This window comes from Furipterus horrens, unplaced genomic scaffold (assembly GCF_987537825.1).
Source record: "Furipterus horrens unplaced genomic scaffold, mFurHor1.1.pri manual_scaffold_7, whole genome shotgun sequence".
Taxonomy (NCBI): Eukaryota; Metazoa; Chordata; class Mammalia; order Chiroptera; family Furipteridae; genus Furipterus; species Furipterus horrens.
In genome coordinates, this window is record NW_028327177.1 from 103298155 (window position 1) to 103314148 (window position 15994).

The 15994-nt window shown below is 46.1% G+C and overlaps 1 protein-coding gene across 6 annotated transcripts in view; it reads right to left on the reverse strand.

The window, feature by feature from the left end:
• ATP2B2 (ATPase plasma membrane Ca2+ transporting 2) overlaps window positions 1–15994 on the reverse strand; it is a 136671-nt gene that overhangs the window by 32053 nt on the left and 88624 nt on the right. For all 6 annotated transcript variants that reach the window (XM_090284173.1, XM_090284172.1, XM_090284175.1 and 3 more), the window contains 2 exons: window positions 2999–3240; window positions 1801–2035 (listed from right to left, as the gene is read on the reverse strand). In XM_090284173.1, coding sequence (XP_090140299.1) covers window positions 1801–2035; window positions 2999–3240 — 477 coding nt within the window. The remainder of the gene's footprint in view (window positions 1–1800; window positions 2036–2998; window positions 3241–15994) is intronic.

The following is a 15994-nucleotide window of genomic DNA, read 5'->3' on the forward strand; positions in this document are numbered from 1 at the left end:
CCTGAACCCATTAGCCGCTGGGAACGAGCAGGCATTCCACAGAGGGCCTGAAAAATGGCTTGTCTGTCCAGGGAGAGATGCAGTCCACAGGAAAACCATATGGGCTCCGGTGCCAAGTGCCCGCGCATTAACTGCCTTTGCTGTTTTGGGCTCTGGGTGAGAGTGAGGAGGCCTGTGTGTGTAAGATGAGCGAGCACCAGGCACAGTGTTAGAAGATAGGGGTTTAAATCTTGTCCATTCTCATTCATCCCTTTCACAAACACTTACCGAATACCTTCCGTAAGCTAGGCTCTCTGTTAAGGGCTGTATGTGACCCAGAATAATGACTCCACTAGGGAGGGGCAGAAAGGAAGGGGACCCACATTTACGGACCTCCTGTCTTGTGCCAGCTACCCTGCTTGTTGCTTGTATGTACATGATCTGAGGTTTTACAGTATCCTTCTGTGCGTGTGGATAGAATACTATTATTATCACATTTACAGATAAGGAAACAGAGGTTCAGAGAGATTATGTAAATGGTCCAAGGTCATGCAGCCAGTAATGTTAGGACTGAGGATCCCAAATCTGTCTGATGCCTTAGCTCACACTCTTGACCTCTCTCCCCGTTGCCTAAAAGTGAAAGTCCACATCTGTGACCTTTTTGTTTCTTTTGGTCTTTGGAACCAACATCAGGTCTGGAAACTTGGTTAGCATCTTGTCTACCCTCTTTCACTTGGAAGAACGGAAAATGGAGGCTTCAAGAGGAGCAAGGAATGGCCAGAATCCCCCTGAAAATGGGATCCGGGCAAGTGGGGAAGACAGAAGGTGCCCTTGGTGGAGGAAGATGGCCTCGGGGGTATTGTCACTAAATCCCACAGCCATGGCCAATCTGGACCCAGCCAGGGCCTGGTCAGGGAACCAGGTCTGGACCCAGTAGCTGCATTAGTCCTTGGAGAAAGGGGAGGCCGTTCCCTCCCTCCTGTACCTTGCTTCATGTCCTGAGCTCTGCCTGCCCACAGCCATGTTTTGGAGACTTGTTGCTGGCCTGGGCAGCCTGACTAACCACCCATATCCCATCCTCTCCAACCCTGCAAATCCCCAGTGCTGAATTCTTGGCTCAGGTTCAGCTAAAGGAGACTAAAGACCTACTGTAAGCTGAGCACCACACTGGGGATGCACTTAGTACATCACCTCCCTTGATCTTTATGGGGAGGGGGTGTGCCATTGTCATTCCCCTTCCATCCTGCTTGAGAGTCTGACCCTCTGTTACGTTTCTAGCTCCATTCCCTTGGAAACCTGACAAAGGCAGACTGTCAGCTGTGACCCTAGGCAAGCTGATTGATAAACTGGATCTGGATGGGGAGAACTCTAAATGCTGATGGGGATACCACAGTTGGGGCTTTCCTGAGTCTCGTGATCTTTGTTATGGCCATCTTCTTTGCAGGTACCTAGGAATCTAGTCCTATGAATTTGTTACAGGGGATCCTGGCTCCTGTGGGGCAAGAGGCTTCTAAGGCAGGGCAGCCCTCACCCCTGTTCCTTGAGGGGCCAGTGGGAAGGTCTCGGATGGTTGGGTGGATGACTCCAGGATTTCTTATAGGCTGTGGGGTCTGAATTATAACCTGAGCAGATTGATGCTAAGTTTGGCCTATGGTGGTCTGGTGAGTCTGAATGTTTAAGAGCAGGTAAGGAGAAGACCCGTGGGTGTCTCAGGGTAACTGAGGCTCAGAGAGGTGAGGCAACCTTATGCCAGGTCACCTAACCAACTGGGTTCCCAGCCTGGACCCTCTTCCCCTGATCTGCTGGTGGAGGGGTACCTACCTCAGGTCGCACGGGATCCTCGATGCCCACCACGCAGATACAGGTGAGGTCATTCAGAATGTCATTCTCATTATCCCAGTCAGGCTCAGGGGTGCTGGGAAAGTCACGGTAGGCCACACAGATGGTGCGGAGCCCATCACAGGCCATTGGCTCAATCACCTTCTTCACCATCTCATCCCGGTCACGGGGCCGGAAAACCCTGGGCTCACCTGCTGCATTGAGGATTTTGCAGCACCTGAGGGAGGGCAGGATGGAAATGGGTAAGGTCCATCCAAGGGCCTAAGGATCTTCCCTTTGACTGGCTCAAACTCCCTTTCCCCTCCCCAGGGATGCCTTGGATGCCCAGCTGGCTGTGATAGATCATCCAGTGCCCAACCAGTCCATCTCCCATAATGCTTCAGGGCTGGTCCAGGCCCCATGAACCCCAGTCGGGGATGAAATAGGGACCAGTTAAAAAGAAATCAGTCAGCCTTCTTGTAATATCTTCCCTAGTCCACTCAGCAAGAGCAGGTTTACTTTGATCTTTTAATTCACAAAATTTCATCTGAAATAATAGTTCCAAAGCTTAAATAGCTTTCAAAGGACATAAAACTTAGGCCAGTGGTCATTGACCCTGCTTGCATACTATAATGGCATGCGGAAACAATGAATAAATAAATAACCATGTGCAAGCCCTACTCCAGAGGTTTCCAGTTCAGTTTGTCTGGGATGAGTCCAGGAAACAATGGATTCTTAAAAGTTAACTGGGGTGATTCCAGTGTGCAGCCAGAGTTCAGAACCACTAGAGTAGACTAATCCTCTCAAGGTACAAGTGGGGAAACTGAGGGCCAGAGTGGGAGTGACTTGCTTAGTTCCTCAGGCTTACTTCTAGCACCTGGAGTCAGAGGAGACTGGCTAACAGTGAAAATCACTACCATCAACCAACTCTATACCAAGGAAAGTGAAATAAGAGAGATCTAACAGTGATAATGTGTAAAACTTCCTACTAAGAGAGGAGGAGGAAGAGGACTCTCTATAGACATTTTTAAGAGGAAATAATGGCCCAGGAGGTGGCCTTGCTGTGGGACAGTGGGCAGGGCCCTCTCTGAGCCTCTGGATGCCAGATGGCTCCTTTGGCCAGGCCTGCAGGACAGTCCAAGCTGTGTCACCCCATGGTCCCTGGCTCCCCGTGCCCCTGCCCACTTGCTGAGCCACTTACTTCTTGAGCACGATCTCAGATGCACCCTTGCTGTACATGCGGAAACTCTCGTCGGGCAGCTTGATGACTGTGCTCATGGACTTGCGCACAGAGTTGAACGTGTACACCTTGTATAGCTTTTCCTCTGGCATCTGTTGGCGCACTGGCTCGTAGTCCTGCTTCAGGTCCAGCACAAAGCCCAGCAGGCCGCACTCGGTCTTGTTGCCCACCTGCCGAGGCAGGGCACCCTCCTTCTCTGGGGGCTGTGAAGAGAGGTTGGAGGGGCTCACAGGGGGTGGTCTGAAAGGTGGGCGTCAGGCTATGGCCACCCTCTCTCCCCTCAACAAGCCCTTTGCCCTCCCACTGCACCGTCAGTGCTCTGCATTTCAGACAAAATCCTGGCTCTGGATGCAAGGAATTATGCAAGATCAGCTTTTAAAAAAATTATGAGCTATTTCAAATGTAAAAACATAATAGAGAATAATAAGAGAAACAGTTGTGCACCCACCAACCAGCTTTGTAGAACCTTGGCATTATGCCACATTTGCTTCAGATTTTTCTTTTTTAAGAAAGAAAACAAGACAGAAGAAGTTGAAACCCCCGTGTATCTCTCCATCTTTCTTTCCCAGAAAGACCCTCTATCTTAAATTTAGCACTAATCATTACCTTGTGTGTCTTTTTTTGTTGTTAAAACAATGGAAATTTATTTTCTCACAGTTCTGGAGGTCAGAACTCTGAGATCGAGGTATCGGCAGGATTGCTTTTTTCTGAGGCCTCTCTCTTTGGCTTGCAGACGGCCACCTTCTCCCTGTCTCTTCACATGCTCTTCCTACTATTCATGTCTGTGTCCTAATTTCCTCTTCTTATAAGGACACCGGTTATATTGGACCAGAACTCACCCTCTTTAAAGACCCTATCTTCAAATACCATCACATTCTGAGGTACTAGAAGTTAGGACTTCAACATATGAATTTTTGGGGACACAATTCAGTTCACAACATTTTCCAATAGGTATTAATCCTGACCAGTACAGAGCAGTCATGGGACATGACCATAAGCTTTCCTCCTGCTTCTCCCCTATCCTGCCTCACCATCAGCAGCAATGCCACTCCCTACCTCCCTACTCCCTGGGTTCATCCAGTAGCTCTCTCTTGTTCTGATGCAACTAAGCCAGGCTGGTATTCTTATAGACCCATGGTTCTCCATCCTGGCTGTACCCAGAATCACCTAGAAAATTTAAAAATTCTTTTATTTTACATTTTTTTCAATTACAGTTTACATTCAATATTATTTTGTATTAGTTTCAGGTGTACAGTATAGTGGTTAGACAATCATATACTTTACAAAGTGGTCCCCCTGATATTTCCAGTACCCACTGGCACCATGCATGGTAATTACAATATCATTGACTATATTCCCTATGCTGCACTTTACATCCCTGTGACTATTCTGTAACTACCAATTTGTACTTCTCAATCCATTTACCTTTTTTACCCAGTCCCCCAACCGTCCTCTCTGCCAACCATCATAAGTCTATGTATGAGTCTGTTTCTACTTTGTTTGCGTATATTGTTCTTTAGATTCCACATATAAGTGAAACCATATGGTATTCGTCCTTCTCTGACGGACTTATTTCACTTAGCATAATACCCTTTAGGTCTAGCTATGCTGTCACAAATGGTTAAGATTTTGTCCTTTTTTTTTATGGCCATATTTTTTATCTTTTTTTCTTTTTCTTAAAGAAGACCCTTTAACATTTCTTGTAATACTGGTTTAGTGGTGACGAACGCCTTTAATTTTTTTTCTTGTATGGGAAGCTCTTTATTTGTCCTTTGATTCTAAATGATATCCTTGCTGGGTAGAGTAATCTTGGTTGTAGGTCCTTGTTTTTCATTTCTTTGAGTATTTCACGCTAGTCCCTTCTGGCCTGCAAAGTTTCTGTTGAGAAATCAACTGACAGTCTTATGGGAGCTCCCTTTTAGGTAACTAACTGCTTTTCTCTTGCTGCTATTAAGATTCTCTCTTTGTCTTTAACCTTTGTCATTTTAATTATGATGTGTCTTGATATGGTCCTTTTGGGGTTCATCTTGTTTGGGACTCCCTGTGCTTCTTGGATTTGCATGCCTATTTCCTTCATCAGGTTAGGGAAGTTTCTCATCATTATTTTTTTCAAATAGGTTTTCAATTTATTGCTCTCTCTCTTTCCTTCCTTATACCGTCCTCATTTTCTTTAGATTTGTATTTCTTTTTCTGCTGTTCTGGTTAGGTATTTTCTGTTTCCTTATATTCCAAATTGCTGATCTGAGCCTCTGCTTCATCTATGCTACTGTTGATTCCCTGTTATTTATTCTTCATTTCAGTTAGTGTATTATTTATTTCCGACTGGTTCTTTTTTATGGTTTCCATGTCTTTTTTATGCTGTTAAAGGTCTCACTAAGTTCCCTGAGCATCCTTAGAACCACTGTTTTGAACTTTGTATCTGGTAGTTTGCTTTCCTCCATTTTACTTAGTTCTTTTTCTGAAGATTTCTCCTGTTCTTTCACTTGGGACCTGTTTCTTTATCTCTTTATTTTGGCTGCCTCCCTGTGTTTGTATTAGGTAGAGCTGCTATGTCTTCCAAGGTTCGTAGAATGGCCTTATGTAGTAGGTGTCCTACAGGGCCCAGTAGCACAGCCTCCCCAATCACCAGAGCTGGGTGCTCCAGGTGTGTCCCTGTGTGGGCTGTGTGCACTGTCCTGTTGTAGTTGAGCCTTGATCGCTGTTGGAATGTCACTGGGAGGAACTGACCTCCAGGTTGATCAGATGCGAGGACCAGCTGTGACTACAGTGAGAAGTTGCTGTGCAGGACTTCTGTCCTATTCTTATGGAGCAGAACTTGCTTCAGTGGGGATTTGGTGCCTGCAGAGTCTGCCCCTTGAGTGTGTTGCTCATAGAGGTGATAGTATTGTAACGTGGTGTGGTCTGAAGCTGTTCCTCAGGTGCACTGGTTCTAGGGCCTCCCAGAAGGTGCAAGGTCAGCCACTGCTTGTGCCCTGCCTGGGGCCACCCAGCATGAGCTACAGGGTGATCTGCAGATGGCTGCTACTTGTGCTGGGCTTGGAGGCACCCAGAGGGACCAAAGTTAGCTGCTGCTACTGCCAGGCCTAGGGCCACTTAGCAAGAGGTATGGGGTATGCAGAGGCCAGATGCTGCTTGTTTGAGAGATTTTAGGAAAGTCTGAAGCATGAGACAAGAGAGGCCATTTGTATAGAAAAGCCACTGGAAATGGCTTGGGTGGGCCTGAAAGTTGGGTGGGGCAGGGTCTCAGGGAATCACCAGGGTGGGGCTAACAGTGTAATCAAGGTTGATGGAGACTCAGATATAGCGCCTGCCTGCATGGATGGGCTCAGTGAAAAAACAATGGCTTCTGCCAGCACTTTTGTCTAGGATAAAGCTACCCCTTCCTGACACCAGACAATTCAGTTCCTCCCTGTATGTCCCTGGTGCTTTCTGAGCTGCTGCCCTGGCTCTGGTGCTCAGAGCGAGTGAGTCTGAGTAAGTTTGTGGGCAGACCCTTAAGAGGAACACCTGGGACTCCAGGACTCCTGTCTCCCTCAGCCACAATCCCTACTGGTTTTTACAGCCAGAAGTTATGGAGACTTCTCTTCCTGGTACCAAAACCCTGGGCTGGGTTATCTGATGTGGGGCTGGGACTTCTCACTCCTCAGGGGGGACCTCTGTAGCTGAGATATTCCTCCTGATTTTTAACTGCCACACATCAGTGTGAGAGCAGCCTGTCTGAGTCTCTGCCCCTCCTACCAGTCTTGATGTGGCTTTTCCTTTATATCCTCAGTTGTAGGACTTCTGTTCAGCTAGATTTCAGATGGTTATGAATGATGGTTTTTCTGTAATTCAGGTGTAATTCTGATGTGGTGGAGGGAGTTCTGAGTACTGCATTTACCTACACCACCATCTTCACGGGAATCCCTACCTTGTGTGTCTTAATTTGTTATTTTGAGAGAGTTCTAGATTCGCATGCAATAAGAAATAATATGGAGAGATGTCATATACTCTTCATTCAGTATGACTGTAGTACAACATCACAGCCAAGATATTAACACTGATACAATCAAAGTGACCTTATTCAGATTTTTCCAGTTTTACATGCACTCATGTATGGGTATGTGTGTCTTTAAAGAACATGCAATGGCATCACATGTGAATTCCCATGACCACCACTGTGAAGATACACAACAGTTCATGACGAGGATCCCTGTGCCACCCTTTATAGCTGCAGTCACCTCCCTTCCTTTCCCCTCCCTGGCCCTAGTAACCACTAATCTCTTCTCCATCTTTATACTTTTGTCATTCCAATCATGTTATAAAAATGGAACCATACAGTATGTTACTTTGAAGACTTGCTTCATTTTCCTCGGCATAATCTCCTCAAGGTCCAGGCAAGCTGTTGCATGTGTCAGTAGCTTGTTCCTTTTCATTACTGAGTGGTATTCCACGCTATGGATGGACCAGCTCTTATTATCTCAACTTATTGTATGTCAAAATGGTCAAACATTGGCAATTTCATGTAGTTCAACCTAATGTATGTGTGTGTATGTGTACTGCTGTTTTGCATGTTGAAAACTTCTTCCTTTACTGATATACCATTATATTTTTGAGAGTCATCTGTGTTAATGGTGCTAGTTTTAACTGCTCTGTGAATTCCATTCTGTGAATAGCCACAATTCACTTCTCCATTCTCCTGCTCTCCTCTTTATCCACCTCTCCACTTATTTGGCACACTGTCTTAAGCACTGGCTAAGGGCTGGCCTTCTACCAGGTGCTGGGCTGCATGAGCACCACAGCTCCTGCCCCAAGACTCTCAGCAAAGCACTGACAACTCCCCCCGAGCACCCTTCACTTCCCTGGTGGCTGCCTGCTCATGAGCTGCTTCACAACTCTCTTATGGCAACCCTGTTGTTTCTTCCTCTTCCCTGCCAGGCAAACCTCACCTTGCCCTTTAAGGGCCAGCTGAACTCTCTCTCTCTTTGAAAATTGCTTCATGGATCTGTCTTGCCCTGAGTAAAAGAGTTGTTGTATTCTTTTCCTCTCTGTGTTCGCAGGGCCAGCACAGAGCCCCGTATACAGTGGGCACTTGCTAATTGTTTACTGGATGGCTCAGTGCAGATTATCTGGTGGGGGAGGGGGAGGTGAACAGGTTAGAACAATATACCTCCTTATGGGTGCTTGTGGGATTAGCAGAAGGCTGTGGGAAATCTCTATTTGCAGGTAAACTTACTTTGCGCATGCACCCACACATATGTGCATACAACCACTCATACTGCTTGTACAAAATTAACATGCAGCCACTCACATGGAGGTGGCTTTGGGAGTGTTAAAAGGCACTATAGATAAACTCAAACCTTAGAGAGATTTTGAAGAGGAGTACTTATCCGTGAATATGCTTGAGTTTCCCCTCCCCGCTACTAGTGACTTTTCATGGATCTCAGACCAGCCTTACAAGCAAACCCTCTGCATCCTCATCCTCAGCCTCCTTCATCTTGTTCAAAAGAGCAGCCCACACAGGAAAGTGGACTCCAGAAGACGCCAACACAGACCAGCTATGCAGGGGACAGGACAGCACTGAACATGTCCCTTGCCTCTCCCCACCTTCTAGAGTTAGGGCTTAGTTAGGTTGGGAGCTGACCTGAGCCCTGTGGGGTCAGGGGCATTGATAACATGACCACCCAGAGGCCCAAGTATACACAGGAAGAACTGAGCCTTAGACCCTAACTGCTTATCCTCAGTTTCTCATCTATAAAATGGAGAGACTGGAGCAGACGGTCTCAATCTGAAAGACAAATCAACCCTTTGCAACCTTTTCCAGGAAGCAGATCATGGTGAGGGAGGGTAGAACAAGACAGAGCCACGTGGATGAAAAGAAGGCTCAGGACACCCGCCCGCTCTCATGCCATGCCAGATCATGTCTCCAGCATCCTGAGCCTTGGAAGGCTCCCTCTCCCAAGCTCTTTGGTGGAGTTTGACTTGAAAGCAAAGGAATCTTTGATACAGCTTCCCATTTCTGATGTTTGGGAACATAAACTCTATGCACTCCCCTTCGTCTCTGTAGTATGCTGTTATGTTGTCCTTTTAAAATTTATATATTTATTCATTTTTTAATTTTATTTTTAACACAATTTTTTATAATTAACCTTCTGGTGATTTCCAGAGTTTTATGTAGTTTCCACAATAGTTTCTGCCCATCCACTAAGGCAAGAAAATGATGACACAGAGGACTTAAATAAAAATGTCTAATTACTTATTTGCCCAAGAGAGCTGAGCAATTATGTCTGCAAAACACCTGGCATTTTATTGCCTTCTGTGAAATATTTTAATTTTCCTCTAAAAGGATTTTAAACAATCCATGGTTGCAAATGGCAGAGCTGCCTCTCCCGTAATTCAACGTAATTCAATTTGTTTCCATGAATTTGAGCTCTGAAATCACCTACATGCATTTGTCTTTTGGCTTTTTTAATCTTGACAAACCCAGAGGTTTTGCTCTTGCTGTAGACTTTCCAAGCGCTTTTAATCTCCAGGGCTCCAATTATGTAAGCGAGTTAAGGCATGGGTATTGTTCTGGTTTTGATGGACAGGAAGCAGACCCAGGACTTGCTTGCTGTCACAGACCTGTGGATGGATAGGTCTCGGGCTTTCCCCAAGCTCCTGACTCTCTGTGCAGACTTCCCTTTGTGAGCACTGAGCCCATTAAGAGTGCTGGGTGCAGCCACAGGTGTAACTTTGAGAGGACAATTCAGATTCCTGTTTTGTGATACTGGGGAGTAAATATATCCAAGATCAAGAAATGATGACTGGAAGAACTACAAGTTATAAAAAACATTTACGAAAATGAGATTAAAAAAATGTAACTAGCTTTACCACCTCACAGCTATTAGGATGGCTATTATGAAAAATTAAACTAAGTGTTGGTGAGGATATGGAGAAACTGTACCGCTGTACACTGTTGGTAAGAATGAAAGTAGCTTTGGAAAACATTATGGTCTTTCCTTTAAAAATTATACATGGAACTGTCTTATAACCCAGCAATTCTACTTCTGGGTATATATTCAGAAGAATTGAAAGCAGGGACTTGAAAAGATATTGTACACAGATGTTCACAGAAGCATTATTCACAACAGCCAAAAGGTGGAAGCAACCCAGGTGTCCACTGGCAGAAGAATAGCTAAAGAAAGTGTAGTCTATATGTACAAGGAAATAGTATTCAGCCTTAAAAAGGAGGGGAGTTCTGACACAGGTTTCAACATGAACAAACCTGAGGACATCATGCTAAGTGAAATAAGCCAATCATAAAAGGACAGATACTGTATGAGTCCACTTATATGGTGTATCCAGAATAAAAACAGAACGTAGAATGATGGTTGCTAGAGGCTGTGGGGAGGGAGAAATAGAAGTTAGTGTTTGGTGGGCAGAGTTTCTGTTTGGGGAGGGATCATGGTGATGGGCACAACAATGTGAGTGTACTTAATGCCACTGAACTGCACAGTTAAAAACAGTTAAGATGATATGTTTTATGTTAAGTGTATTTTACCACAATAAAAAAAACAAACCCTAAAACATCCTCCTAAACAACCCAACAACTGTGGCATGATAAACTGCAGCAGTTGCAACACAATGATGTTCCTAAGAGTACGTTAGAAAACATCCTTCTGCTCATTGGCTGTGTCTGGTGGCCTGGCCTCCTCAGCCCTGGAGGACGGGCGCAGCGGGGAAGCCTCCCGATACCCAGATGAACCAGCCAGCCTCCGCAGCAGCAGCGACCACTGTTTGGATACCGACTCTGCTCACCACTTTATTAAGCTCCTCAAGTCCATCATCTGGTTGTGGGAAGCAGGCTGCATTATTCCCACTTTAAAGTCGTTCACAGGGAGGCCCAGAGAGGTGAAGTCACCCTGCTAGCAAGTAGCGGAGCCAGGATTTGTCCCCAGGTGTTCCTGGCTCTGAGTCCACAGCACTTGCTCTCTCAGCAGCCCTGATTCTTGGCACTAGCATTTTATTCAGCTCATCACTAGGTAACTGGTTGGTGAGTGTTGTAGAGTTCATGGTGTCTGTCTTGCTTATCTCTGCCTCCCATTGTAGGGTAACCAATGAGTAAATGAATACTTTTGTGTTTGCGTGTGAGGTGCTGCCAACGGGAGACCAGATGGGATGGAATTTTGTCAGTTTTGCCTCCAGAATGGTCCATCTAAAGGAGCCTCAGGTGCCAGCCCTCCTGAGGAGCATGAGGTGACAGAGCCAGGCCAGTGAGCCTCCGGGTCTTTCCCAGAGGCTGGAAAGGCAGAAGGTTGGTGTGGGTGTCCAGGACGACAGACAGGACAGAATAAGACCCCTGGGGAGACATTCCTGGAAAGCAAACTCCTTGGGGACTTCCTCAAGTTCACCAATGCACTGTTTATGTATATGTGGTGTGTATATGATGTGTATGTGTGTGATGTGTGTGGTATGATGGTATATGTATGTGTGTGTACACCGGTGTATGTGTGGTGTAGTCTATGTGTGGTGTGTATAGTATGTTATGTATATATGTAGTGTGTGGTGTGTGTATATGGGGTGTGTTTGTGTGTAGGTGTTTGGTGTGTGTGTAGTGAGTGACATGTCATGGTGTATGTGTGTGGTGTGTATGTATGTGGTATGGTGGTGTGTGTAGTTGTGTACATGGTGTATGTGTGTGGGTGTGTAGTGTGTTGTGTATGTATGTAGTGTGTAGTGTGTATATATAGCGGTGTGTTTGTGTGTGGGTGCTAGGTGTGTGTAGTGAGTATGTGGTGTGGCATGGTATGTATGTTTGTGTGTGGTATGTGTGAGTGTGTATATGTATGTACCTTGATGTATGTGTGGTATGAGTGTGGTTTGTTGTGTATGTATATAGTATGTGGTGTGTGTGTATATGGGCTGTGTTTGCATGTGGGTGTTTGGTGTGCGTGTGTAGTATGTGTGGTGGTGCTGTGTATGTGTGTGTGTAGGTTGAGAAGGTGGAATAGAGGGGTTAATATCTCTGTTAAAAATCGGCATTCCCCAACTGGGGTTATTTGTTTTAAACTCTTCTCCCAGAGATGGTGTTTGCAAAGACAAAACAAAACAAGAAACCTCCCTCAAACAAACTAAAAATAGCTCCCACCCAATCCAAAACAGTTGCTAAGTTTAACAAAAAGGCCCTGCCATTTCACATACCAGAACTCTACTTCCTATCCCACCATGCCATCTTAATGCCCTGAAAAGTCACTTCCAGAGTCCTTAGTGCCTCTGTCTCCCCAGGCTTGACCAGAGCCAGTCACAGAGTGAGGCTTGACTCAGGGGACTTTGAAGATCATTCGAATATTCAGTTGAGCCTTGGGTTTGGAGCCAGGAGGTCTGAGTTCAAGAACTGTCTCTCTGTTTCACAGAATCACTACCTCCTCCTCCCTTCTCCTTGGTGCCCTGGTTCTAAGATTATGGGGAACACAGTTAAGCAGATCCTTCCCAACTTTTGGGGGTTACTGGGGCTCTCTGGGCATGGTGGTCACCTCATTTTATGAATGGGGTATCCCAAGGACCTGGCATTTCTAACTAGGTGAAGTTTGGTTTATTTATTCAGGAAAACCATCCTGCCAGGAAAGCCGTTCTTGCTCCTTCCTTGAGAACCACTTCAAGGGTCCCATGGAGGTTTGTTTTTGTCTTAAGAGTTTATGTTTTCAGAAATATGCCTTAACTTTCCAACAACTTAGCTCCATAAGCACTTGCCTCAGTTTAATAATTCAAACGTTAACTGTAGTGTCAACCTACTTTAAAAGAGGTCTCAAAAATATAAAATTCAAGGTCGCTTAGGTGGTTTCAGTATGAGAATAAATGTGGGCAGAAAAGGAGAATGTTTTCCCAAGAAAGCGCGGTGCCGCAAGTCTGAGGAAGGAGCTGTTTCCTGCTAAAGCTCAGCTGTGACTCTGAGAGGTGGCAAGGCCGAGAGGAGAAGCTAATAGAAGTCTTGATGTTCAGAGTCAGCGATGGCAAAGGAAATCTGAGTGTGTGCCAGGATTTCCGAGGAAGGGAAGCAATTTCTGACTAAAAGATGATTTATATAGCTTCCCTCAGAGGGCAAGTTTAGTTGCTAATGATTAGAAATAAGACTGGAAAGAAAAAAGCTTCTGCCATCCTCAGGAGGGAGGAATGGGTCATGGGGTTGAGGCTGGTGCTCTGGGGGTCCCTCCTGGGCCACTTTTCCAGGACTCTCTGCCATAGCTTTGGCCCTCATACCACTCCCAACCCATGTCTGGAGAGGTTCTGGGCACTTATGAAGGGCTTATCCACTGCTATCCAGCTCCCCCTGCCTCACCGCTCATTATTCCAGCCCAGAGAGAGACATGTCCAGGCCAGAGACGACCACATTTCCCTAATAAGCCATACATCTTCAGGTCTCCGGGCCTTTGCAGGGCTATGTCCCTGCCTGCATGCCCTTGCCCCCTTTCCCGCGTGTAAACACCCTTCCCAACTTTTCTGGGTCCAAGTCTGACACTTGGTGGTCAGAAGCTGCCCTGGACAGGTTACCTGATGTTTGTGCAGCTCAGTTTTTTTGTTTTTGTTTTTAGCTGCAAGATGGGATTTGTCATATTTGCCCTGGTTACCTGGAATGGGTGTGGAAGGCAAAGCAAGGCAGTGGCCGGCAAAGCAAACTACAGCGAGCAAGGTTCAGAAACAACCACAGAGGCAAAAAGAGTAATAAGTGGTGTGGACCAAGTGCTTGCTACATGTCAAGCAGAGCTCCACACATATTTCTCATTTCATTGTCACAGCAGCCTTGGAACCGACTGAAAGCAAAGGGGCAGCCAGATGAGTTGGGCACGGGCTGGTGGGGGCACACTGGCTCTGGATCTCATAGACCTGGATACAAGTCCTGGCTCAGCCTCTTATCTGCTCCGGGACTCTGGGTGTGTCCTTTAACTCCTCTCAGCTTCAGTGTCTTTATGTATTAATGATGTGATGCACTTAGTTCATGGGGTTGCCATACAAGGGAACACAGTGTTAGTGATTATTTATATGCTCACTTTACAGACTGGAAAACAGAGGCTTGAAAGGTTACATAACTTGCCAGGGTAACACTCAGGTGGTGAGTGCTGGAGCCTGGAGTTTAAATCCCAGTCTAAGGGACTTCAGTGCCAAAGCTCTTAATGTCACTTTCTGGACTCAGGCTCAGAGTATCTGGATTCTGACTCCACTAACCCATGGGGTCACTTGAAAAGTCCCTTCCCATTTCTGGTTCTCAGAGTAAAGTGAGGGGGCTGGACCAGGTGGTCTACAAGGTCTATGAATCCATGCAGATGACACCTACGCAACCTATCCTTGCAAATACTTGTCTGCTGTGCTTATTATTGCTATTTTAAGAATAGAAGGCATTAGCTAATTGGGAGATATCTGCATCAGTGTAGACCAGAGAGCTGAGGGCAGTTACAGAAGAAGTCAGCTCAATGGGCTGGAGATGCCGAGAGAGCACTAATGTTGACCATGGGTCTTGGACTAGGGTCAACTCCTACCTTTTTCTGCCACAAGAACAGGAAAGTAGAGGGAGATATATCGGTCCTGTCCTGAGATATTTTTTTAACCTTACCCAACGACATTTTTTCATTGCATTTTTAGAGAGAGAGGGAGAGAAGAAGGGAAAGACAGAAACATTGATGTGAAAGAGGAACATTAATTGGTTGCCTCCCATACGCACCCAGACTGGGGATCGTATGTGCCTGGACTGGGGCTTGAAACCACAGCCTTGGTATGTTCCCTGACTGGGAATAAAATCCACTACCTTTTAGTTATGGGAGGATGCTCCAACCAACTGAGCCACACTGGCCAGGGCCTGTCCTGCGCTTCTCATTAATTCATATTCATCCATCCATCACCTACATATTCATCCATCCATCCACTTATACATTCATCCACCCTTCCATGCCACCCGCCACCCACCCACACCTACCAATCCCGTCCATCTATTCCATCTATCCATCCACCCCCATCCACTCATCCATTCACTCTCTCTGTCTCTCCCACTCTCTTCACCTACTCTTCATCACATTGATCACACACACACATTTATTCACCAGTTAATTAACTTACCTTATCCACCCAACCAGTACTTCCTAAGAGCCTAAGCCAGGGGCAACAGAGATGACTCAGCTGTGTCTCTCAGAGAGCCCACCACCTGCATCAGACAGCAAGAAGCGCAGAAGAATCGCTGTCCTCATGGAGGGGGAAATATAGCTGTGCCCAGGGTCTTGTTTCCCTAGGCCAGGCTCATTTACCAAAGATGAGGAGTAGTATGGGAGGATCCGGCATGCCCTTTCTGCTCTGTCTCCTCTTGTATGCTCTAGGATATACTACAGTCCAGATTTCTCAGTCTGGTTTGGAGGAGGCTGGACTTCCAGTCTGGACTGAGCAGCCCTCTGGGCCTACATGGGCAGCCCTCACGAGTACCTTTGTCCCAAATGGCTGGCAGGCTCTGACAGTGAATCTGACTCTCGGGACCCCAGGTTTTCCTTTCCAAGACCACCATAGGCTAAAGATGCCACAGGATTGGTTTCAATGACCAAGACACCCTACTCAATGGCTGTCTTTAGAGTACCTGTAAGTTGGCTTTGATTCTAATTGACTGTGTGACTTTGGGCAAGACCCTTTCCCTGCGCAGCCCTGACGTCTCTGCTGTCTACTTATTTGCTGGTTAGCATCTGCATTGCCGCAGATGGGATCATCTTCAGTGGGAGATTTTATTGCCAAATAAAGACAACACTAATCATACCGCATGCTGAATATGTGCCTAGCATTGTGCTAAGCACGTTCCACTTATTAACTCACTTCATCCTCACAATAATCCTATCATTTCCCCCAGGAAACTGAGGCTCAGCAAAGTTAAATAATTTGTTTACATTCACACAGCTAGTTAGAGATGTGAATCCAGGCCCACTAGCTCCAGAAGATGAGCTTTAACCACCACCCATACCAGGGGCTCTG